The 25,250-nt window shown below is 41.5% G+C and overlaps 1 protein-coding gene across 4 annotated transcripts in view; it reads right to left on the reverse strand.

Annotated features, from left to right (window-relative positions):
- Positions 1-243: 243 nt before the first annotated feature.
- The window catches only part of LOC137149027 (MFS-type transporter SLC18B1-like), a 29,829-nt gene continuing 4,822 nt past the window's right edge, over positions 244-25,250 (reverse strand). For 2 of the 4 annotated variants that reach the window (XM_067542247.1, XM_067542244.1), the window contains 10 exons: positions 23,544-23,617; positions 17,923-18,070; positions 15,471-15,627; positions 13,391-13,527; positions 7,371-7,472; positions 5,811-5,902; positions 4,424-4,519; positions 3,393-3,467; positions 1,270-1,363; positions 934-1,165 (listed from right to left, as the gene is read on the reverse strand). In XM_067542247.1, coding sequence (XP_067398348.1) covers positions 1,013-1,165; positions 1,270-1,363; positions 3,393-3,467; positions 4,424-4,519; positions 5,811-5,902; positions 7,371-7,472; positions 13,391-13,527; positions 15,471-15,627; positions 17,923-18,070; positions 23,544-23,617 — 1,128 coding nt within the window. In that variant the 3' untranslated portion in view covers positions 934-1,012. Of the gene's footprint in view, positions 841-933; positions 1,166-1,269; positions 1,364-3,392; positions 3,468-4,423; positions 4,520-5,810; positions 5,903-7,370; positions 7,473-13,390; positions 13,528-15,470; positions 15,628-17,922; positions 18,071-23,543; positions 23,618-25,250 lie in introns of those variants that run through there. The other 2 variants (XM_067542246.1, XM_067542248.1) reach the window with 2 other exon arrangements.

Below are 25,250 nucleotides of genomic sequence, written 5' to 3' on the forward strand. Positions count from 1 at the left end.
ATATGGACCCTAATTCCACCCAACTCTTTGTCCATCGTGAGCCAAATTCAGTCCTGGTCTAAATAGGTCCAACGCTGTACTTATTGAATATAACCCAGTGTGTATGCAGCCCTCCCATTCCTCAAGATTAGCTTTTCCTTCCCATTGCTATGTTTATTCGGAGGACATGGAAGATTACTGACTTCCTCTCCACCTTCACTTGTAATCTCATGTGGCTAAAGAAATTCACAGAACTTGGAAATAAGAAGTTAACTGGTTTTATTTAACAGGGCATTATGTTCATTGCTTCGCTATTTCAAATTCCCTTTGAAAATCTTATTTTATCAGATAAGATATTTTAAGCACTATCTTCCTTTTAAAAAAGGAAAATGCACATTGCAATAAAACATAGCAGTGACCGAATGTCTGGGATGGTCTCCAGCAGATTCCAGTACAAAAGTTGAGCAGTCTGAAACAAAATTATTTCACGGTGTGCAAAACCTCTCTTTAGTGCACTGAACATTGACCAGGGTAAGCAGGCTGACATCTGATTTTTCCCAGTCCAACCAATGCACAGCAGGAACATACAGAAGAAAGACTGAATATTTAACATCAAAGTTTCAGAACAGCACTGTAGCAATATGTTGCAATTACAAATAAACGATAGTTCATTGTGCATTATGGGAAGATTAAGAATTGTGTGCGTGTGGATGCATGTGTGTGTGAGTTAAGTTCACTCTTCTCATCACTAAGTGAATTACAATAAATGAACAGTGATCCAAAAATATTCCTGGCTACATCTCAATAGCCAAAAGGTGAGCTCTTTCTTCATTTGTGCCTGGAGCAGTCTGCAGGCTGGATCTGTTTGGGTAGAGGGAAGGGAGAAGAGGGAAAAGAAGGAAAGGAAGCATGTATGACAGACCTTCTGGACACTTTTGCATACATAATGATAGCATTTATTTAACAACAAAAATATAAATAAAAATGGAAGTGTAGTCTGTGCCCCCAGAAGCGTTTAAAGTTTCCTTCATTACTAGGTTAATTTTCTGAAGAAACAGAAGAATGGTTGAAAGTCCTTAATGAAAACCTTTAAATCTGCTTTGAAATGGAAGTAAAGAATAAAAGTCCAACAGTACCTTCTTCTTTGGGAGGGGTCTAGGATATAGAATATTCCAATAGCTAATCCCTTTAAAGAAACAGCCATCAATTATTACAGTTGCAATATTGGTGCAATATTTTACAATTGCAGTCTGCAATAAAAGTAACAAGCGAGAATACTAGCTTACTTACACTTAGTAACGCCCAGCCTCCTTGTATGGCTGCAGCCCATTCAAAACCCAGCTTGTCATTTAGGAATCCACCTAATGTTGGTCCCACAAAAGATCTAAAATATCAAAAAGGAGACGTATGGGAGACGTACCTCAAAGAGAAGAGATTAGAACAGCCACAGCTAAGAGAGACTCTTTATTACAATATGTTGAGACAAGAGGTTTCAGTTCTATAGCTTATATACAAATGGTGCATCGGCTGGAAGACATCCATAAACTAGCCCCATGCCAGAGGGGTCTGACACAGTGTAGTCCATGCACCAAACTGAAATTTTGTGAAATGAGGGGAGGAAAAAGTGCCTCAGAATATAAACTAATCTATGTTTTCAAACTTGGGTCCTGTTCAAACTCCTGTGGTCATGCAGAGTCCCGCTGATTTCAATTGGACCCTGCACAGGTCTGTGCTAGAACGCAGTGCAGGAGTGGGGCCCTGTGTTTAAAGTTAGATTATTTATACCAGTGCCTGGTTTTCTGCGGTGCTGAGAGCACCTTGCAAGGTCCATTGACTTTAATGTGAATAGTGAGTGCTCAACACGTCTGAAAGTACAGTGAAGTGCCGTTCTCATGCAGCAGCACAAAACTTGTTTGTTTACAACTGACTTCGCCTCTTGTAAAAAGCTATGTCAGTTTACACAACATAATGTATTTAGTAATCAGGAAAGGATTGGTGTGGGTGACTTTGCACTGCACATATCTGTATTCCGCACTCCAGGCTGCTGGCATATACCCAGCATATGTCTCTCAACTGTCCTGCACAAAACAGGACAGCCAGCATTCCAGTCACTCGACAGAAAGCATCCCACATTTGTACCATTAAAACCCATCAACTGCCAATACTGATGACAAAGTGGGGCAGATTAAAATCCAGGAAAATACTTCCCAAAGCTATGGTTTGTGCAGCTGTTATGTGTGTGCTGCTATCAACACAAGTAGGGTGGGCAGAGCACTGGCTGTGGTGTACCTCATGTCTCCCCTAGCTTCCACTCACTCAGTGACAGCAACTCAGTGAGAAACTCAGGGGCCCCTCCGCCCTCCCCTCTCTCCAAACACACACTCCCCACTGCCAAATTATCCACACACCTAATTGCCCAGGCAATGAAGAGGGAAGGTGGTGATTGGCAGGCCAGAGAGGGGGAGCCAGAAGGTAGAAACTGGGAGTAATGATGGGACCTTCACTACATCCTTCATCTCAGGCATACGTGTCCCTCCTTGTAGTAATGGAAGATTTGATATCACTGTCTTTAAATAAGACACGTCAAGAGTTTTGATAGCCAAGAAATAAGCACACATGGGAGAAGTGCAGGATCACCCAGACTTAGTCACCAACAATAATTTCCTGATATGAAAGGCACCACCATCTCAAGGAAGATTAGATCAGACTTCATCCTGTTATCCCTTTCCTGCACATTTTGAGTCACTGCAGAACATGCCCACCTGGCAGCAGTTTAGTAATGGACCTTTCAACCCAGGTTAACACAATGATTAAATGATTTTTAGTTATCACTTTGTCACAGGGAGACTGGCCCCTTTAAGAAGGAGCAGAATCCAGTACACCTGTGACTGATTACCCGCTGCTCAACCAGGCTTAAGAAAAGGGACCTGGGAGACAATAGAACTGCAAGGGCTACCCATGTATCTCTCTCAACACAGGGAATGAAGGCAGAGCGTTATACAGGGAGCTGCTGAAAGGGTCCCTGAAGGAAGCAGCCAGGAGCCTGGAAACACAGGCCCATCCCCCAAGAAAGAGGGCTGTGCGACCCCTGATCCTGAGGGGACAGAGACTACAGCCCAGGGAGGCTTTATTTTGAGTCTGGGCAGAAGGCACTTTATTTCAAGTGTCTTTGGACTTAATAAAGTAGAATCCCAGCAGGGGAATTTCATCTTATACTTTTGGACTGTGTGGAGTTCTTAAGGGGTCCTGAGAGCAGAGGAAACTGAGGCAGGGCTTTGAAGCACCAAGCTTGGCCAGCAGGGGACACTAAAGGGGAAGCAGGCCCTTTCATACACTTAAGCAGCCCAGCAACATTATGGTAACACAGAGCAACAAAAACACCAGAAGTTTATAAAAAGTGACTGTGTACCTACCCTAATGACCACATTGCACCACAGAGCCCAGACACCAGTCCTAACACACTTAGCCCCTCCTCGAATCCATTCTCACTGGAGAAAGACAAACAGGTTATTTCCACTAGGTACACTACTTTCCTTTTAAAGAGCTGCGGAGAGGGATGTGTCCCCCTCCCCGCATGGAGAAATACATTAACATACACACAAGTGCATCCAGCACAGCAGAGAGAAGCCTCTCTGCACAGAGGATCCACAGCTTTCTCCCCCCATCTTGCCTACTGAGCCATCTTGCACCATCTCCCTGGAAGAAGGAAGATAAGGACAATGCTAAATTTCCAGCTCTATAGAATCATCACCTTTGACAGTGTGATAACTGGATATCCATGTCATACACATTGGTCTTGTGATGGGGCCTAGGGGAAGGAAAACTGACAGATGGATCTGAAAAAGGGGAAAGCCCCTGGTTCAAAGGAGAAATACATTTTACATAAATATGGAACCAAGAGGACCCCAGCCCACTATTGCTAAGCAGCATGGACGGTGGGAAACTATACTTAAAATAATCCTGACTCCTGTTGGCAGAACTCCTGTTGCTGTAGTATCTCCTAGAGAGATAACAGTATTTGCTGGATATTAACCCTTCCAGTGACCTGAAATAAAAATCCCCTCAATCTATCTATACACACACACACACACACACACACACACGCACACAAGTCTTGTGGCTTGCTATGCAAACCACTAAAATGAGCTGGACCCCATGAATCTAATGAGGTTGTTCCATGCGCTTACCCAATAGGTAAAATTCAGAAGTGCTTAGGTGATGTAGAAATGCAGCTCTCTCTCTCTCTTTCTCTTTTTTTTAAGCAAGAAAGACACTTAACAGAGCCTAAGTCACTTTTTCAAAAGTTTTACCCAACATGTCAGGCTCAGCTCAATAATTAATTAACCCTCCCACCCCACCCTAGAGAATGAAATGGTGGCTGGAAATTGTTTGCAGAGCTTCCCAGTATTAGTAACAGACTAATGTGACAGACAGAATTACTTACTAAGCACAACTGAGCATCTCAGGGAACAGTGGAACACCAGACATCCCAAAGGAAAAGCCAAATAAAACCAACATTAGGACAAACATCCAGAGTTTGCTGAAAAATAAACATTTAAAGAAGTTTTACACCATTCTTTTTTAAAAAAAGCCTTAGTTTGATTGTTTAGGATTGTTACACCAGCTCTCTGTGATTCAGAGATTAGTTTTCCCTTCAAAGCATCATTAGCTGTAATATTAGTTTTAAATAACCCAGCAAATAGCCTTGCATGTTTTGACTGAAGAGATTTCTTAAGAGTGCAGCTCCACTATGAAAAATGGACTTTGTGAAAACTAAAGAATTCCATGATTCCATGTTTGTTGCGTCAGTGATTTCCTTATGCAACTGCTGCCCCCTGCATATTCATTGTAGGGTAATTAAGTCCAAGTTATTATCTTAGTTTGTTCACAACACTAAAGATTTTGCAGTTCAAATAGTGCACTCAGTTATACCTGTGTAGAGACAGATGAGGAACAAAATCCTACAAGATAGTTTCCTGAAGTTTTTCCTCCACTCACCCCTCCTCCCACAAATATTTGGACTTCGTTATATTGGTCTTCAAAAGTTAGAAAAAAAGGTGACCAGCTCTACACCTGAGCAACCCTTGCTATCAGTGTCATTTCACAAATGTAACAGAGAATATCATTTAAAGACAATAGGGATAACACAGGTGGCTTTACAAATGGAACATGGACTGTCTTCACATTGCAATGATTTTCCATTCAGAGGCATTTCAATGTCATAAATATTCACATGGAGACAAGCATTGTAGTTTTTTACCTCAGTGTAGCTCGTTGAGGTAAATACCAAATGCGGACTCTAATGTTGACCTCATCTAGCTACACTGAGGTAAAAATCCATAGTACCTGTCTCCACTTGGATATTACATTAAGGTGGCTTTCTCAGTGGGATATTCCCCACAGTGAAGACATAGCTGTAGTTAGTTCTTGGGATGCATTAGCCACAAGATAAACCACTTGTCTCACCCACAACTATGTTGGTCCTGGAGGACTGACCATTAATAAGAAAACTAAACTTTATTATTCTCTACCCCATACACAGACTAAAGTGAGCAGATACAACTCTGAATAGGCAAAATAAGCAGGTCAGTACAGATGAGTTGTCATTTTTTCTACAGTAATTTTTTCAGTATAACCATACTTAAACATTTTGATGTTCCCATCTGGATGTACATTTGTGTTCTGCTGTTTGAGCAAGGAAAATGCTCTCTCTTTTCAAAAGCTCAGCAGATAAACTCCGCTACATAAAGTGGTTATAATTATGACAGAAATGCCAATCAATGGGAGAAGCTCAGTTGATAGTGTTAGAGATAAAAGGAGGTAAACTGTACCTTTCAATGTGCAAGATGGGAGCAGGTCCTAACAGGAAAAAGGACAGTGCTGTCAGTAAGCCCCCAAAAACCAAGAACCATTTCCTTAGGTGCTGTGAAAGAAATCAAAGGTCTGAAGAAATCCAAACACAACCAAACTCTTACCTGCCAAACTAGCACATACGCAAATATAATTTGATTAAGGTACTTCTGGACAACTCAAACCCACCAGGGAAAGGAAGATATTTGGGACTCATTCAGATAAATTCCCTTCCTTCAAAAGCAGTTCACACCTCCTGGAGGTGAAAGTGGGGAGAGGGATTTACAATAATAATTTTCTGGAGAAAGTTAATATTGACTCCCCATCATAACACAGTACAAGTCATTACAGCCACACAGCATTAGTTATGGTGCCACAGTATCTCCTATTCCCAGTGTAAGAGGATACTATAGTTATGACAGATATCAGAGTTGAACTTGGAGTTTAACTGGATTTCCTCAAACCCCCAAAGCAACTTTTAAAAGTAGCCCCTGGAGAAAACTTCTTTACATTCTGACTGGGGCTCCATAAGTAGATGTATGGGAGAGGCACAGATCAGTACATTTCCTAGCCCATGCCGACTCCCTGGCAAGTACTGTTTACTATGAGGATTGCATCAGGAGACTTTCAGGTGAAAATCAGGAGGTGAGAGTATTGCAAGCCACTGTGACCCTATTAAAAGCTGACTGCTACCATGGGCCCAAAGCTTGAGTTTCACCAGCAGAATGCTTCAGGACCTACTTTTCAGCAGTATTAAAAATATATAGCATTTGCATGTGATGCTGATGTGACATTAATGGCTCCCACTACTGTCAAGTGTTTGCTGCCATGCAGAATTCACAATGCACCTAATTTTGGATGTGCAATGCCTCTGCTTTTTCTGTTGTCCTCCTCCACTTATCAGTGACAACCAATTGTGTAGCAGAAAAAAGTGACACACGCTATGTCAAAAAAAGTAGACATTTGCCCTTGTGATCAGATAAGGCTTGAACAAAGATCTCCAAAGATAAACAGCTGTGTCACCAAAGTCTCCTACACCACACAAATACCCTGAGCTCATTTGAAATATATTCATACAGTGAGCTTGTTATTAAGAGTGTGAAGATACAGCTGGCCAGAACATTTGTCCAGGGCAAAAAAAAAAAAAAAAAAAAAAAAAGGAATTTCATGATAGCTTGTTCACTACCCTATCCCCTCTTTCTCCCTCATTTCCAGCTCTACCTGTAGTGATTCATTACATCTAAGAGGCAGACCAGGCATTTAGCCCATCTAAAATCCTGCTGTATACCAGTGATGGTGTACATACACTTGTTCATTATCTTTACTGTTTGTATTTGTGATCTCAGTGTAGCACCAGATCCTATAAAGGGATCCACAGACTTGAAGAAAATGGGACTCAGTGCAGGTTTAAAGGCCTGGGCAGATGGACCCCTTTACAGAATTGGGGCCTTCAGAACAGCGACTTCTCTGGTTTTTTACTTTGCATATTTAACTAGCCATGTACCTATGACACTCCACAAGCAACAAGAGATTGTACTCACTGGCATTTTATCACTTAGAAGCCCAAGCAATGGTGAAGACAGGGAGTAGGAGAGCGCCAATGCTAGAAATACTAAACCCACATAACCAGCTGGTAATCTGAACTGTAAAATAAAAATAAAAACAAAAACAAAAAAACCAAACAAACACAGAATGACTGAAGTATTCCGTAAGAATCACATTTTAGGCTAAGTGGTTGAAGCCAATAATTTTAACTTCTTTATTGAATATATATATTTTTCAACCCTTGCATATCTGCAGTAGTTTTGGGCTTTCCCCTTTGCCCCAAAGATCTTCAATTCATCAGGCTCCAATCCTCCACAGACACACACAGTTCAAGTCCATTGTTGTTTGCAGTATTGTTGTAGCCATGTTGGTTCCAGGATATTAGAGAGACAAGGTAGGTGAGATAATATCTTTTATTGAACCAACTTCAGTTGATGAAAAAGACAAATTTTGAGCTACATGGAACTCTTCTCCATATCTGGGACGGATTTTCAAAGTGTCACAGCTAAATACAAAGTGGAACAGACTGTTTAGCATAAGCAGTTAGCATATATTCTAATGGACCATTCAAGGTAAAGTGGTCCATTATCACCCTGCTCATAGCACAAAAGAAGGGGGGTTAGTGGATTACAGATTGTTGTAATAAGCCACAAATCCAGTGCCTTTATTAAAAAGCCATGATTTTACTGTCTAGCAAAGTTATGAATTTAAGGAGGAGGACTGAGAGGTCAGATATGGAGTGAGTGTTGTGTGAAAAGTGTTCTCCCACGGGTGATAGGATGTTTTTGTCTTTCATAATTTTTCTTTGTCAGTTCATTTGAAAGCATAATGATTGTCTGGTTTCACCCACATAGCTATTGTTGGGGTCAGTTAGTGCACTGGATGAGGTGCACCACATGTTGTGCAGGATCCATGGATCTTGAAAGGTGTGTTGTTGGGGGTATTGATCATTGTAGCAATGGAGATATGTCTGCAGGTTTTGCTTCTGCTGTTATGGCAGAGTCTGCCACCACTTGGAATAGGTGGGTACTAGTCTGTGGCGAGCTTACTTCTGATGATGAACTTGGTAAGGTTGGTGGGCTGTTTCAAGGCCAAAAGAGGGGGTTCAGGAAAGATTTCTGTCAAGATGGGGTCTCTATCGAGTATGGGTTGTAATTGTTTAATAGGTATGGATTCCAGTGTGGGGTGGTAAGTGATAACTAGGGGTGTGCAGTCAAAGAAGGCTTTATTTCCCTATTGAAGCAGATTCTCTCAGGGTGTTTGGGTGGCCTGTTCCCTGATGCAATATACATCTCTGGTTGAGTGTTCTTTTGTAGTGAAGGCACTTAAGTGTGGTATGGTATGTATCCTGGACTTTTTCCTCAAAGTATATTCTGTGGTATCTGAGTTCCTGGCTGTAGATAACAGATTTCTTGGTGTGTTTGGGGTAGTTACCAAGTAGATCTCTGAAGGTAAGTCTGGTGATCCATGGGTTTCTTGTATATAGTTGTTTGTAGGGTTCCATTGCTGAAACTGATCGTGGTGTCCAGGAAGTTGATGCTGGTGAAGAAGTGTTCTAGAGACAGTTTGGTGGATGGGTGGGTGGCTGTTGAAGTTGTGGTGGAAATCTCTGAGGGAGTTTAGGTCATCTGTTGAGAGGATGAAAATGTCATACATGTATCTCAGCTATATCATTGGTTTCATGGTGCATTTTTCCAGAAATTCTTCCTCAAGGTGGCCCATGAAGAGGTTGGAATATTGAGGAGCCATCCTAGTACCCCTGGGTCCCATGGTTTGAACAAACTGTTTGCTATTGAATTTAAAATTGTTATGGGTGAGGATGAAATGGAGGATTTTGGTGATGTGTTTAAGGTACATATCTGAGGATTGTTCATTGTTTCGTAGATATTTGAGGTAAGTAGTGATACCATCATTGTGAGTGATGTTGGTAGAAAGAGATGACATTCATGGTGGCAAGGATGGTGTTCTGAGGGAAGTTGTTTATGTTGCAAAGTTTGTGGAGGAAATCTCTTATGTCCTGGGGGAAGCTGGCCTTTTGTATGGTGAGTAGTTTGAGGATGGTCTTTATGAGTCTTGATAATCCTTCAGGAAGAGTGCCATGGCTAGGTATGATGGGTCTGCCTGGGTTCCCTTGTTTATATATCTCAGGAAGCATATAGAAGATCCCCGGGGTGGTTTTGTGTAGGATGAAGTTGTAGAATTTCTCTCAGAGTTGTTTGTAGGAAGGATTTGATAGTATCTTTAAATTCCTGGATGAATTGTGGGGTAGGTTTTCTTTGAGTTCTTTATAGTAGGCAGTGTTGGAGAGTTGTCATTTGGCCTCAGTGACGTAGTCATCATGGCTGAGAATTAAGACAGGACTCCTTTGGTCTGCTGATTTGATCATTATCTAGTGGTTGGATTTCAGGGACTGTATATCTGTCCTCTTGGCAAGGGAGAGATTGTGGTGGATATGATGTTTGTTAAGGATTTCATAGTCTATTTTTTTTCGTGAAGCAATCAATGTGTGGTTTTGTCCACTGTGGGGCATCCAGTCAGATAACTCCTTTTTTCTATGACTGTTGTTGGGTACGTGGTAGTTGACGGTGGTTGTCATTGTTGTGAAAGAATAGTTGGAGGCAGAATCAGTGAAAGAATTCTTCTAGTTCTCCGTGTTAGTATGGCATCAGAATCTGTGGTGGGGCAGAAGTTCAGTCCCTTGGAAAGTAGAGATAATTCAACTTCAGTTGGGGTACTCTTTATAAATTGATGATAATGGCTTGTCATGTAGCATCCATGTGGCGGTCCTGGTGACCTGGTTTATCTCTGAGGCCAAGTTCTGTGAGTTGTAGAGTAGTTGTAGTTCATTCTACTTTTTGCTTTTGTGATGGCTAACTGTCAGTTGGGGGGGGGTTATAGTTGTTTTGGGGGGGTTTCATGATCTCTGGGTAGGTTTCCTGATTTTTCTTTCTATCATGTGGGAGTATGTGATGATTTCTTATTTGAGGTGATTTCTTCTGGAGTATGTCAGGTGCAAGAGATGGTTCCTTAGGTTTTTTTCTGAAGTCCTTCTGCAGAGCTGGTCACCACATCTGGAATTGTATGTCTCTTTCTCCGACAGAAGTTGGTCCAGTAAAAGATACTATTTCACCCACAGTGTTTCTCTAATATCCTCAGAACAACATGGCATACAACAATGGAAGATACTGAATTTTGCCATCTGCAGTGGAAATTCCACAACATGAAGAAAAAAGGAAGCAAAGCTTAACAGAGACATTTACTTCCTGAGCAAATGCAAGAAACAAAACATCATTCCCAGAGGACTCATCATCTATAACCCCTTGACCACCACATACAACTCCAAATATGCTAAAAAGCTCTGCAAAAGGACTTCAGAAAAACTGAAGAATCATCTCTTGCACCTCATATACTCCAGAAGGAACCCTACAGACAGCTATATAGAAGAAACCCATCAATCACCGTACCTATATACACAGGTCCAGTAACCACCACAGACACACCAGGCTACAGCCAGGCTGTCTGATACAACAGAATATGCTCCAAGGAGAAAGACAGATACGCATCTTAACACAGTGGCTTTCAACCTTTCCAGACTACTGTACCCCTTTCAGGCATCTGATTTGTCTTGCCTATCCCCAAGTTTCACTTAATTTAAAAACTACTTGGTTACAAAATCAGACATAAAAATACTAGGGCTGTCAATTAATTGCAGTTAACAAGCGATTAATGCAAAACAAATTAACTAGATTTTAAAAATTAGTCACGATTCATCGCAGCACCTGAATCATATTTATTCCTTCAGGCAAATGTTGCAAATCTTGGCAAATCTTGAAACCTAGCTATATGTGGTTTGCCAATTCCCAATCAAGTTCTAAAATTAAAAGTAATACACATTTTGCAGAGATAAGTTAATTATTCTCTAACCACAGTTAAAATTTGGGAGGCTCCCTAAACCTAAAGGTTATTTGAGGCTTTTATTTTAAGTTGTAAATATTCTATTTTCACCTTTTATTCATTTCCCTCCACCCCCAATAGAGCTTTCATTTCCTACATGCTGAACCATAACGTAACAATTTTATCTGCACAGGCAAGAAGTGGACCAGCAGGGTACACAGGCCTTGGAGAAAGATAATTTTGGGGGTAGGGCACAAGGGATTCTACCACTGCAGCTACTGTTACAGGGCAAAAGGAATCATAAGATCAGAGGCCCCTTTTCTTTGATGTTCAGTACTTAGTCTACACTTAAGTTATTTCAGCACAGTTATGTGAGTCGGGTATGAAAAAAAGCTGACAAAACCACTTGTAAATGCAGCTATGTCAATAAAAGGGGGCTTCTGTGAACATAAGTTATGCGGTTTGGGGAGGTGGTGTTTGTACACTGACAGAAAACTCCCTTTGTCTATGTAGACACCTGGGGCTTGCAGATGGGAACATTAGTGCTTGGGGTGAAATCCACTGAACAGACACAGCTGCTCAGGGGGGCAAGAGGAAAGGTATCTGACCAAGGAGGAGTTGAATGGCAGCCAAAATCTCATATTCCATTATTTCTCCTTCATACCTCCCAATCCAGCCCCACCAACAATTCCCCCAGCAACACCACAAGACAGAAGAGGGATACTTACACCGAACATCAGCAAGCTACAGCTCCTGGCCCTACAAGCTTCTTGCAATTCACTGGTAAGTTGCCAAACCCTCTCTTCTACTAGCAGTTTTGACTTTTATGGAAAGTGATGCCCTTTCCTGAACATTAGCTAAGTGGACAAAGAGGATTTCTACCCATGAAAGCTTACGCCCAAATAAATGTGTTAGTCTTTAAGGTGCGACAGGACTCCCACTTTTAATACAACCATCATTCCATATCTGACCTCTCAGCCCTCAATCTCAAAGGAAACCTGCACAACATCTTCAAAAGATGAGCTTGCAAGCTTAAATTCATAGTGTTGCTGGACACTACAATCAAAGTCTTAATAAAGACTCTGTTGTAATAAACCATAAAGACATTATCTCACCCACCTTGTTTCTGTAATATAAAAAGAGATTCAGTACAGGGGATGGGAGGGAGAGGAAAGGGGTTTCACTGCAGCAACAGTAATAGAATAAGAAGTTAGAATATTGTAGAGTAGGCTTTGTTCACTTGCCTTTTGCCTTTCCTTAGTTTTATAGGCTAATGCCATCAACAATTCACAATTTTAGATTTAAAGAGCTCAGTCAATTAAAATATTCCAGGATTGCAGGGGCTGCAATTGAAACCTCAAAACCTGTAAATACTCTTCTTACCCAATCACATGCAAGTGAACCCACACATGTGTTATCTGTTCATACTTATGCAGTAAATGGGTAGAAATCAGGACAAATTTTGCCCTTGGCAAAGTAGCAATTAAGCTTGGTTTTCAAGTTTCCTGATGGGGAAAGACAATGGCGACAACATTACATACCTAATGAATTTGTTAGCAGGCATTTTGTTTCAGCCTGTCAGGGAAACATAAAACTAGTTACATTATCCATCTTGATGGATAAGTGATAAGGCCAAGATGAAACAGGTTAAGTGTTTTGTGTTGTTACAAGCAGAGGTGGAGACAAGACAGTTTATCCTCCTGAAATAAGATGCTTTTGCCTAGGACAATGTTCTGTCACAGTAACTATTATCCCACAGACAAAGCATTTACCCATTTTATCTAAAAGACAATGGTGCATAAAAGGGAGAGATGCAGTCATAATTTGAATTGCTTAGGGAAGGAATTTATGCAACTGGAAACTAGGGAAAAAATGCATATTTAAAAGGAGTGAGGGATGAATTTTCATAGCGGTTAATACCCATAATTCCAAATGAAGTTAATGGAAGCTGCAAGTGCCCAGAAATCAAGTTACTCTGAATGGCAAGTGAACAATAATGCCAATGACAAGCACATTTAATAGAATAAAATGTATTAGGGCATTGATTTTAAAATATTTGGATTAAAAGTATTCCATATTGCTGAAGTCACTAACACATCTCTTGCACATTAACAGGACTCACCTTCTCTGAAACAAACAGTGACATAGTGGGATCCAGAAAACTTAAACTCACACTTAGTGAAAATCTAGTAAAACAGAGAAATATAACTTTTGGCAGAGTAATGAGCATCCAGAACGAGTCCTTGGTAGTGACTGCATCTGTTTTAAGAGAAGAAGAGAAAAAATGTGTTCTTTTGGTAGCATGGGTTGTGTTTAATTTGATACGCTCATAACCCACTGTCTTGCTTTCAGGATTCTCCCACTCTCAGTACTTTGAAGGTGGTCATCTCATACAGAAATTGAAACAAAATTTAGAATGTTACAGGTCATCCTTGGATATTGTTATAAGATTAGCATTTTTTAAAGCCTCCAAAGTTGGAAGCTAGACAAATGAACAGAAGAAAAATTAAGAAAGAAAATAGAAGTTAAATTTTCCTACTTAATGCCTTCATCTTAAAACAAAGTAATTGGCTGTTGCCTATTAAGTGAATTGGCAAAAATATGAAATACAGTCATTTCTATACAGTACATCATCTACCATTACATAAAATCAAACTAGATCATCTAATAATTCACTCGGGCCTTTAAAAAAAAAACAATTAACACATTGTGCATCATAAAACCACATGTGGAAGTTCTCCCTTTTTAGGGTATTCCTAGCTCAGACGTGTGCTACTAGAACAAAAACAAAACAACAACAAAAAAAGAGAGTCAGTTGTCAAGCTAAATCCATTAACATATTCATGAAGTTACCTGATCAGCCTTCCTGCACCTTGGATACGAACTCTAGACAAAACACTTTTCAGGTGCCATTGTGATGTCTTTACATTTCTAAGGGCTAGTCTACACTAGAAGCACTATATCAGTGCAGCTGCACTTCTGTAGCGCATCTTGTGAAGATGTTGTATGCCAATGAGAGAGATTTCTCCTGTCTGCATAATAAATCCACCTCTGTGAGAGGCAATACTATATCGGCAGGAGTGCTATACACTTTGGCGCTTAGGTTGGAGTAACTTATGTCACTCGGGGTGGGGTGGGGGGGGGGGAGAGGGTGGCTTATTCACATCCCTGAGTGAGGTAAGTTATATCGAAGTAAGTGGTAATGTAGACCTGGCCTTAGTTATGCTCCATTGCCCTGATCCTGCACACACTTCAATATGTGCATGATCTCACTGTGTGCACAGTGAGACTGCTATACTCACGTGCATTATCATCTCTACAAGATCAGAGCCGATCACTATTGTATAATGGACTTCCACATTGCAGAATTCCAAAGTTGCACAATGCAGATTTATATCCAAGCTATAAGCATCTTTTGAAGAGAGAAAAATGGTTAACCAGAATATCTCATCTAACAATAGTAACCAGGATACAGGCTCGCTACACACACACATGTAGTGCTTCCCGTCCTGTGATTTGTCATAGTTATCATCCCTTCCTTGTGGGCTTTCTATAAGGCTTCAAGTGTCTAGCCATGCAGTTGCTCTTATCTTCCAAAGTTATCACACCTGTACTGTTCCATTAGTTTCATCCTCCAGCTATCTGGTGATAACTACCTTCTAACATCAAGTTGTTCATGTTACATGGACTTCTAACTACCTTTTCTCCCCAAACTGCATCAGAGTTCAAAGTACTATATGCAGCTGAATTCTCTTCCATGTGTTAATTATATTTTGCATTGTGGAATACAATAGGTAGGTCCTCAACACTGTTAGCTTCTAACTAGCCTCAAAATGCTACTAAGTAAAGACAACTGATCATTTATAGTCCCGAAGCTAAGAGACACATGTAGAAAAATCTCACTGCATTTCAATGCAACAGAGAAAGGCTAGAGTTTATAGGCACGGACCGAAGATATTTGATTCGTTCCAAGCCATGTGCACCCATTATTTTTAGTTATATTCAACAAGGATCTGATCCTGCCCTATTAAAATTAGTTGCAATTTTTCCATAAGACTTCTTATGCCTGATCCAGCCCCAGGAATTTCATACAGACAGTTACATACCTGAAGAATTAAAAGATTTTACTCTAGAGGATGTATGTATCCATTCATTTCAAATTTCAAATATTGATCAAAGGAAGTGGAAGGAAGAAAGCCTACCGTATTTTGGTAAGAGGTAGATGTTCAGTGGCACCAGGATCAACACTAAGCATCCTAGCGCTATGAAAGGGACTTCATAGCCAAAGGACTGATACAAAAAGCCACCTAGAGGTGGGCCCAGCACCAGTCCAAGCCCCGTAAAAGTTTCAAGACTGCCCTAAAGAGAGAGGGGAGAGAGAGAGAGAGAGAGAGGTTAATTTTTGGTTGCATCTGAATTCCTCAGCAAACAGTCTGGAGGCAAACCACTTCCTACAAGGAGCAATCCAATGTGATGAGATTGGTTAGATAGAAACCAGGCTCTGTCATTGATCAAGAGCTAGAACAAATCACAGACATCAATTACCACCTTTACATACAAGGACACCAAAGGGAGCCTGAAAAGTTGTCTAAGTAAAAGCAATTTGATCCTCTTTATTTCAGCACAGAGAGGACAAGACCAAGTGTAGTTCTTACTTTTCTGTGTTAGCCACTCAAGTACTGCGTAATGTACCTGATTCTGGGGCAAAACACCTCTATTAGTGAGCCATATACCCAGTATATCTGCAGAGAGGCCAGCAATGAAGTTTCCCAAATAGAAAATTACATTAGAACCTGAAGGAAAGGACTTAGTAAGCACATGGTGATGGACCATCGTTAAGTCACCTCTTTGAGGCTTGGGTGAAAATGCCTTAAGTTGAAGAACTTTTCTACCTACATACAATTGGTTAAGTTCACCCCCTGCAACTATCTAATGAAGTCCATCAAGGTACAACAGGGATATGTTTGACCCGCTAAAGTTCTGAAGGGAAAAAAAATAAGTTTGGTTTCTTTTATCAAATGCTACCTCAAAGGATGAAGGGGACCTAATTGGATATAGTCTCCTCTTATAATACCATTAGTCCCCATTAGTTAAATCACTTGATCAGCCTCTACGTAGACCAAGACATTTTCCTGAAAGAGTAGTTAGCCACAATATCCATCGGAAATTGATAAAACAATGACAAGAAAGCTCACGTAATGGCTCGTCGCTACTAGAAAGATGTACTGCTTTCACTATACGGGTAGTGCTTTCACCCATATCGCTATTTCCATGCAGGAAGGAGAATAACTACCGTGGTAGAAACCACCTTTATGCTCGTATAACTGCGTCTACACGAGGGCTTTTACCAGTATAACTAGTTTGGTTTAAAAACAGCCACCCATGATTAAAATATTGGTAAAACTTAAATGTATACCAGGCTTAAGTCTCCACTTGGTCTCCTTTGAGTTAATTTGTTTAAGGAGGGGGGCAGGTTTTGCTATTTATGTCACAATGCTGTAGTATCTATGTGGCAGTCTACTTCTGTGATTTTAACTGCTAATTCAGAAAACTATTATTCTAGTTATTTTCATGCTTCCACCCTTCTAGGTTAACTCTCATGAAGGAACAAGACTAACAGTTGCCAGAGGCCCCAGTTCAGCAAGTCCACCTGTTAGTACCTCCATGAACTGAAGCCTTCTATAAGGAAATGGAAGGTTTGTTATTTCAAAAAAATATTTAAAGTAAACTTTTATTTAGTTCTCCTCCCTACACTCCACCCCCCTCCAAAAACAATTATGATTACGTCTATCTAATTCAATAGCAGCACCAATTCCTACTCCAAGTCTCCAACCATAGCCACTTCTTATATGCCTCCTTTTATTGCTACTGACACACTGTTTTTAAAGCCAAGGCACAGCACTAGTATCATGAGGTGTTTGGTCAGCAATCCCTCCCTTCTATCTACTCCTAATGAAGCTATCACCAATGCAGATGGATGCAATACCACAAGGTACTCTGTAACAGTCCCCTTAGAATGGATGAATCTTAAAGGAAAAAATCCCAGATGTAATGGTTTAACACCTCACTGAAGCCTCTGATTAAAGCAGATTTATGCTTAAGCAGAAAGCTGTATGATAAGCCAAGCCATTTCCTTTTGGTATGTTATGTCATATACCATACGGAATTCAGTTTTAATGAAGACTAGGTTAAGTGGCTGCATTTTTAAAAGGCTTTCAAATTGTATGTTGTCTGTCAGTATCCTGCCCATGTTTCAAACAAGATTGCTAAATAGATCACAGCAAGAATACATTAAAAACCCTTCATCAGCTAATCCTCAGAAAGTCATAAAGGTTTTATTTTCTATCCCTCCTGCCTGTGTTACTGAAGGAACTCAGTTTTACATCCTCATTCCTTCTATCATTTCAGGACCTGCATAATTTTTATTGTACCTGAATCATGTTTATTCCTTCAGGCATATAGCATTTTAATTTAAAATAGAGATTTGTATTTTTTTTCTGTTTTTTTTCTGTTTTTTTACGTTTATACTAGACACTCTACAGTGGCTGTGTAGTTAGAGTGGGTGTATGGTATGCAAAATGCATAAAGATGTAGAAGAATCATTAAAATACTTTATTGTGGACATTTGGCAATAATGTGTAGTTTTGTACATACCATTACTGTAGCTATATTATTGGGAAAAGTATTTGCAAGAATTGAAAATGATGCTGTCATTGCTGCGGCAAAGCCTATGGCATCCATCGCTCTAACCAGAAAACACAAACCAACGAATACTGGTCCATCAGGTGCTTTGTCCAGTATACTGAAAGAACAAACAAACGAAACAAATTAAACAGAACAAAACAAAAAGATATCATCATTAAAATACAACTGTAATATAACCAACTCCTGAAGTTTTCTAGAAACAGTATGGTCTAATGGTCAAAGCACAGGGCAAATCACTTGCCCTTTGTCAAATGGGAATAACTCTTACCTACCTATCACATCATATAAAGAAAGAGCCTAAAAAGTTTAGGCGCCTAGTAGCCAATGTAGACTCTCCCACCCGCAGAGTCCAGGGACAATGTCCTGATGAGAAGCTCAGCTCCACTTCCACTCTCAGTTGCTGTGGAAGGTGCAGTCTCTGGACCTTGCTTGGGGGCTCCAGCTTTTATATATATATATATATATTTGATATATTAGAAGCTCCAATATCTCTAGGGTATGTCTACACTGCATTGTAAACCCATGATAAGACTCAGGCTTGTGTCCAGACCCCCCTTAGCATTCACACACAAATATTCTGACTTGGGTCAATAAGCCCTCAAACCCTAGGACCTGGGTGGAAAAGGGGTAGGGGGCTTGTCTGACCTGGAATCCTGCTGGGTCAACTCGGGTCCTAGACCTGTCTTTTTGCAGTGTGAATGCAGCTCAACACTGGCTTCCCAGACTCATGTCTGGACAGCCCGCCAACATTACCACCCAATCCCATGGGCCAGTGTTTCTTGGACCTGTTAGCTCAGAACTACCCACTTGATTCCCAGGAACTGGAAGCAACCCTTCCTTCCCATGTTGACCTCTGAACTGGGAACACAGTTAACCATCTCCTGTATTAGTTATGGTCAGAAACAAGTACTCCAACAGCAAGTACGCTACTAGCTAACCTCAGGAAATCAGCCAGATTCAGGATAACCTCTGATGCAAGATGAGCAAGATATCTGACTTCAGCAAGAGTACCAGAAATGATCATGTGTGTCCGGAAATGTCGGAAAAGCTTGCAGCATTGGTGATCCACCAGACTACTGATCAATGTGCAGAGTGAACCAAATGGCTCTAGCTCAACTACCGCTAAGTCAGGTATGACAACCACACTTCCAGGAACTCCTGGCTCTTCTATGAGCAATATGATGGGGTAATGGGAACTGAGCAGCTCACTGAGCCTACGGTGGTGCATGAGAATCTGCTGAGCAGGGATGGCAGCCTTGTAAGCCCCGAGTCACAGACAACACAGAGCAGAGCCAGCCACCTCCAGATCAAGCTCAGGAAGTGATCCTGGTACTCATGCCAATCCCTGAGGAGGTTTTGCATATTGAGCTGCCACATTGCATCCTTAGTCCGTACTCAGGGGAGCTGTTGGAGGATGCCCTAGGGAGCAGCCCACAGCAGAACTGGAAGGCTCACAGCCTGGTATACATGCTGGCAGAATCTTTTTGTTTATTAATATACGGATGAATCAGATTTTGGCCTATGTCCCACTGCCTGAGCCTTACCCTGCTACTGTGTCCCTGCTGCCCAAGAATCTCTTGGACATTTCTGTGATTGGCTGTTCCATGCCACAAGGAATGAACACTAGCTGGAATGGGCACATGTACCCCATTCATTCTTCCAGTCCAGTGCAGCAGCAGCCAGTGCTAGGGCTGGCGGGACTCAGAATTGGTGAAACAGAACAGGAGTGTTTTACATGTACTGTTGTGATGCTTTCCTGGCATGGATGGGATTATGAGTCAATTAGTTACCCACCTGTCTCAGTGACAGAGACAGATTTAGTGGTGCTTAACTGGTGCCAGCTATCTGTTACTCCAGTCTGTTAGCCACCCAAACAAACAAACAATCTCCTCAGAAGATTTGCCAGCCTTTACTTTAACTGCATGTTAACTTTAGGTGCACTCTAACCACCAGGCCCCCTGGAAGAGCGTTCCTCTGTAGCACCCAGTCCCTGTCACTGGACGCTCACAGAAATTACCAAGTTGGCCAAAGACAGTGTACTCACCAGTCTGTTTTTCAGTTGAGGATTCATGCTTTACTAAGTATAAAAGCACTGAGATGAATTTATAATAAAACGAAGAATAAGCTTATTGAAGGAGGACAGAGATTTAAGTGATAGTGATTAAGGATAGTGGGAAGAGAACTGGTTACAAATAAAACAAAAGTATAGCACACTTCTTAGAGACTAATCAAAACTTTTTAACAGGTGAAAAGCTTTGCTAAGAGAAGTTTTTCACTTAAAAGCAACCTCTCAGCATCTCCATCCCCAGGGCCAGGATCCAACTTTCATGGATGTAAAAAGCACTGTCCATTTTGCTTCCTCACTGATGGACATCTGTTTCTCCTGATATTTCCCCAATACTTATCGTTTTGATTCCAGACACAAAAGACAATCCTCCTGTGCTTTTAGTTTCTGACATCATCCCATGCTAATTACTCATTCCCTCCCTTCTCATATCAACCTGGCTTTTCCTGGTGATTTACATGCAGATATGGTTCCCACTGTGTCTTGGCTTTCACAATGCTTAATTTTCATCAGCCATGTAGGGCAGATAGGTACATCAATATTTCTTTGTCTGGGAGAAACTTGTTTATTAACCCTGTCTACTTACATATTTTAAACATATTTTTAGTACATACAATTTCTTGAGAATAGTATCCACATATACATCTCGCAATGCTTAGGATGACCAGTATGGTATAAGCTTTCATTTGATATCTCACACAACCTTCTTTAAAGACAAATACTCTGACAGCAACCTGTTAGGTGTAGTGATTTCATCAGGTCTGATGAGAGTTACTGACAGTGATATAATTATATATCAATGATGATTATATATATATATATATATGAGCACCATTCACCGTTTTTTGCAGTTTTTTCTCCCATGGTATTGGGAGTTTGATGGCAGCTGGCCTTGCTATCAGTTTTTCAATATTGTCAGTTTTTATTAAAAGCATGCCTGGAAATAAAATATTTTCACAAAGATGTGGTGTCATGACAATTGTTTATTACCTTTACTAAAGCTGAACTACATAACAACCATCCATGAATGGTGGGCTGAAGCACATGCCCAGTTTATAAAACAAAGATTAAAAAAAAAAAAGCATAGAAAACACAATATATTCCGTTGCATTCATAAGTGTAGATTCATTAAGAACCCACTAGAGGTAATGGAAGTATGAATTAGACCTATCCCACCACAGATAGTATTTCACTCACTATTCATATTACTGTACACATACATTCACACTTGTACTATTCCCCTCTCATCCATGGGGCCAGGCAAGCCCAGATTGTGGGTGCAAAAAGCATCCTTGATTTTCATTGCATATGGGGCTCCTGCTCCTGTTATGAGAGGTGTATTTTCTGGCTGTGTGTACAGCTCCAGCAATCCAGTAATGTCCTGAGTCCACATGTGATGAAATGGCTCACCTTAGTCCTCACAGACATTGTGAAGCATACAGAAGGCCACAATAACGTGGACAGCACAACACTAGCATCCAAATGGTTCAGTAAACAACCCCATCAAGATTTCAATCTGCCAAGTTCACACTGAACCACCATTCTACAGTTACTGAGGGTGTAATTAACTTTCTTTTGCCAGGCCTTCTGAGATCAGGGCACTGTTTCATAAGCCATGGCAAAAAAAGGAGTATGTGGAGTTCCCTAGAACAACAGCGAGGACAGTTACTCCATTTATAACCATCTCATTTGATGAGAACAGACAGATCCCTGCCTGTCCATGAAGGTAAAGTCCTGATCTGTGGAAAACTCTGGCATCATGCACTTTGCTAATACAGTCTATGTTGCCATTTACGAATTAGCCTCTGAGGTCAACCAGGGTCTCCAGAATGATGGAGTTGCACCACTTGTGGTTTATACATTCATGTGATCTTCGAGGAGGGCAAACTAAGGGCATGAGACTCACCCATGGCCCCAGGACAGTGTGCAAAGCCCATTCTCTCAAAATGGGCACTTATTTCAGGGACTTTGTTTATGCCACTACCTTTGGGTAAATCACAGTTCTGATTGCCACGCAAACATCCGCCAGCAGAGCCCCTACCATTGATTGGGCAACACCAAACTGGTTAGCCATAGACCTGTGGCAGTCAGAAGTAGCCTTCTTCCAGATGACTTTAGCAACCTGCTTCTGGACCAGCCTGGCCTGCTTCAGATGTGTCCTAATGCTGAAGCGTCAGGGCAAGTTGCTCACAAAGCTACAGAAACACCCGCTTCTTCCCAAGGATGTTCTGGAGCCACTGCAGGTCAGCTCAGGTCTGCATGATGATGTGATCCCACCAGTCTGTTCTCATGGCCCTGCTCCAGAGGCACCAGTCTACATATGGGGAAAATCTGCAGCTATAGCAAGGGTCATGAATAGGCATCCACTGGCTGGAGTCTGCTACATCTGTATTCCCTTCTGAGAGCTGTCTCCAGTAGGACAAAAAAATCATTGTCGAAATATCCACCAGCCCTCATGGATGCTCTACTGTTTCCTAAAATGGGAGGGAAAGTGCAAGCTGGGAAAGTTCTTCAAATGGTGCTTCATCCGTGCTCGTGGCTGCAGTTGCTGGGAGCATGTAGACCCAAAGATGGCTCAGCTGGATGTGTTGGAGGGCTGAGACAACTTCCAGCCAAGGAAGGAAGCTGCAGGATTGACAGTCAAGTGTTCACACAATGCACCATGAACAGAGGCCTAGAGGGGCTACAGCTGCACTAGGAAGCCTGGGATATGACCCAAGAATAATGTTTGACTGGGGCTGGTGTAGTGCAGTATAAACACGTCAACACGGTTTGAGACCCAGGTCCAGAAATTGTAAGCCTAGGTTCACTATGCAGTGTGGATGCAAAGAGCAGACTTGGTGTTTCTCAGTCTGCAGACAATGCAGTGCAGACATTCCTTTTCACTTTCAGGTACATGGGGTGAGTTCTATCATCTCCCACCTACTGCTCCACCTTTTCCTCTCCCTTTGGGGAAAGCAGGGGGCCAACACAGGGTCCTTCTCTAGCACCTTCCTTTGTTGCTCCTCATAGTTTTGCCAAGCAGCATCCTCATGAAGCTGACTTGATTTGACAGTTTCACAGCTGCCTAATAGGGACTAGACACATTTTTTAAGATAAAGCCTACATTTTGCACAGATTAGTGCCTTAGCCTCTACAATTGCCAGGCAAAGCTTCTGATTTCCAAATGGATTTTAAATAAAACTAAAAATTCCATTTTGTAAGCTAGACTTTGTATGCACTTATTACTATACTAAGTTGAGGTTTTTCCAATAACTATAATAGTAAATTGCATTTATGGCATCTTGCAGCCAAGGATTTCAGAATACTGAGCAAGCCTTATAACTCCATGAGTTAGAGAAGTATTATTCCCACTTTACAGAGGAGGAAAACTAAGGCACAGAGAGGGAAGTGACTAGTTCCAACTCCTACTCTTGCATTTTAACAAGACCATCTGTTTCACATATGATCAGAGCACAATGCAAATTTCACACTAGAATTAAGATGCAAGATAAAAAACACTCACCCAAACAGAATTGTAACACATCCTGAGACAAACATCCCAGCCACAAACATGAATTTTGCTCCAATGTGTACAAGCTGCAATTGGTGAAAAATAAATGTTACGTTTTAATTATTTCAAGCCCATTTTTATAAAGGAAACTTACTTTGGGCATTTTGTTATAAAATAAAAACAGTGTGCACTCTATAGAAAAATTATTGACCAAACAGAGGTGGAGAATCAGACTCCTCCTTTACCCCATCCAACTTGTAACCAAACCTAAAAATATTCTAAATGGTTAAGTGACTTCATTTTATTTTCTCAGTGGTAAGTCACTGGTAAAGCTAACTCTCTCACTCCTGTTTGCTGCTGCCTCTAGTCCATGCAGTGGCAGAATGTGATAACATCTTATATCGGTTAGATGGAGTGACACTCATACCTCCAGCATTGCCTACAGCAGGCAGTAATGGTGCTATTAAGGTAGGTGACAGAAACAGTAATTTTAGTCAGCTCCCCCTTTGATCAGCCGTTTCACACACTAACAGCCAATCCAAGACAATGTGGTATATGCCCTGAGCTGCATAAGCCCCACAAGGCAGTAAGCGCAGGATCTGTGGAAGGCTAGTTATTCAGGGAAAAGATCATTTTGTCATGGAAGCCGGTTTAAAAGAAACTATTCATCAACTCTGAGGTAAGGAACACACTTCACTTCTCCCCATTCTCAGAATTGCCATAGGCACAGGGTGACCATATTTTCCCAAAGGAGCAGGGCCAGCCTGGGCCCTCTCACCCCAACCCCACCCCCACATAGTGCTGGTCTGAGCCACTCCTCCCTGCCATCCGCCAGTGCAGGCCTGGTCCAGCCCCAGTCCTCCCTCTCGCACAGGGCTGGAGTCACCATTCATCCCCCTGTACATTCCTCCATGTCCCACTAGGGGTCACACCCCACTTTTTTTTTTTTTTTTTTGGGGGGGGGGGGGGCAAAATTGGACATTTGTCCCATTTGCTCTTGCCACGGAACAAATGGGACAAATGCCTAGTTTTGCCAAAAAAGTCAGGATGGCTGGGACAGGGCTTAAAAAAAAGGGACTGTCCCAACCAAAAACAGGATGTACAGTCACCTTACATAGGCAAGGCATTATGGCCTGCTTTCACTGCACTGATTCTACCAGCTAGGAAATGGATGACTCGAGGCATGGTCTATGGACAGGTCACTTTAAATAATATAACTCTGATTGCATTCTACACCCTCTCCTCATGTGAGCACACATTTCAGTTTCTTTGGATTGTTCAGGGCTGGGGAAACAGTGCCTGCACTGCAGCCAGTTTTTCAGAAGCCAGGGTTTTGTCCTGCTTTCAGTGAAACCTGGGATGTCTGATCATTGCTACAGGCTACCCACTCGTCTCTTTCGTTAGTAATGAATAATGTTTGTTTCACACAGCAGCACCTCCAGTAGATGCCTCTCAGATGCTCCACAGCCTCCCCCCCCCCACCCCATCTTCCCCACTTATCTTGCAAATGAGAAGCCACATGGACTCCTAACCATTGCCAAGATACATAAAGATTACAACCCAAGCTAGCTGGGAGGAAACCCTCTGGCTCAGCAAGAGGAATATCTTCAGCCCTTTGTGAAAATACCTGGTGGAGTCTAACTTATGCAGCGGGGAGGCAGCAGAAGAGAGAGAGGATGTAGACTGAAGGAGAGAAGCAAGAAATAAGGTAAACTTAGA

The sequence above is a fragment of the Emydura macquarii genome, unplaced genomic scaffold (genome assembly GCF_026122565.2).
Source record: "Emydura macquarii macquarii isolate MOO-44397 ecotype Brisbane River unplaced genomic scaffold, CSIRO-AGI_Emac_v2 contig_705, whole genome shotgun sequence".
NCBI classification, from domain to species: Eukaryota; Metazoa; Chordata; order Testudines; family Chelidae; genus Emydura; species Emydura macquarii.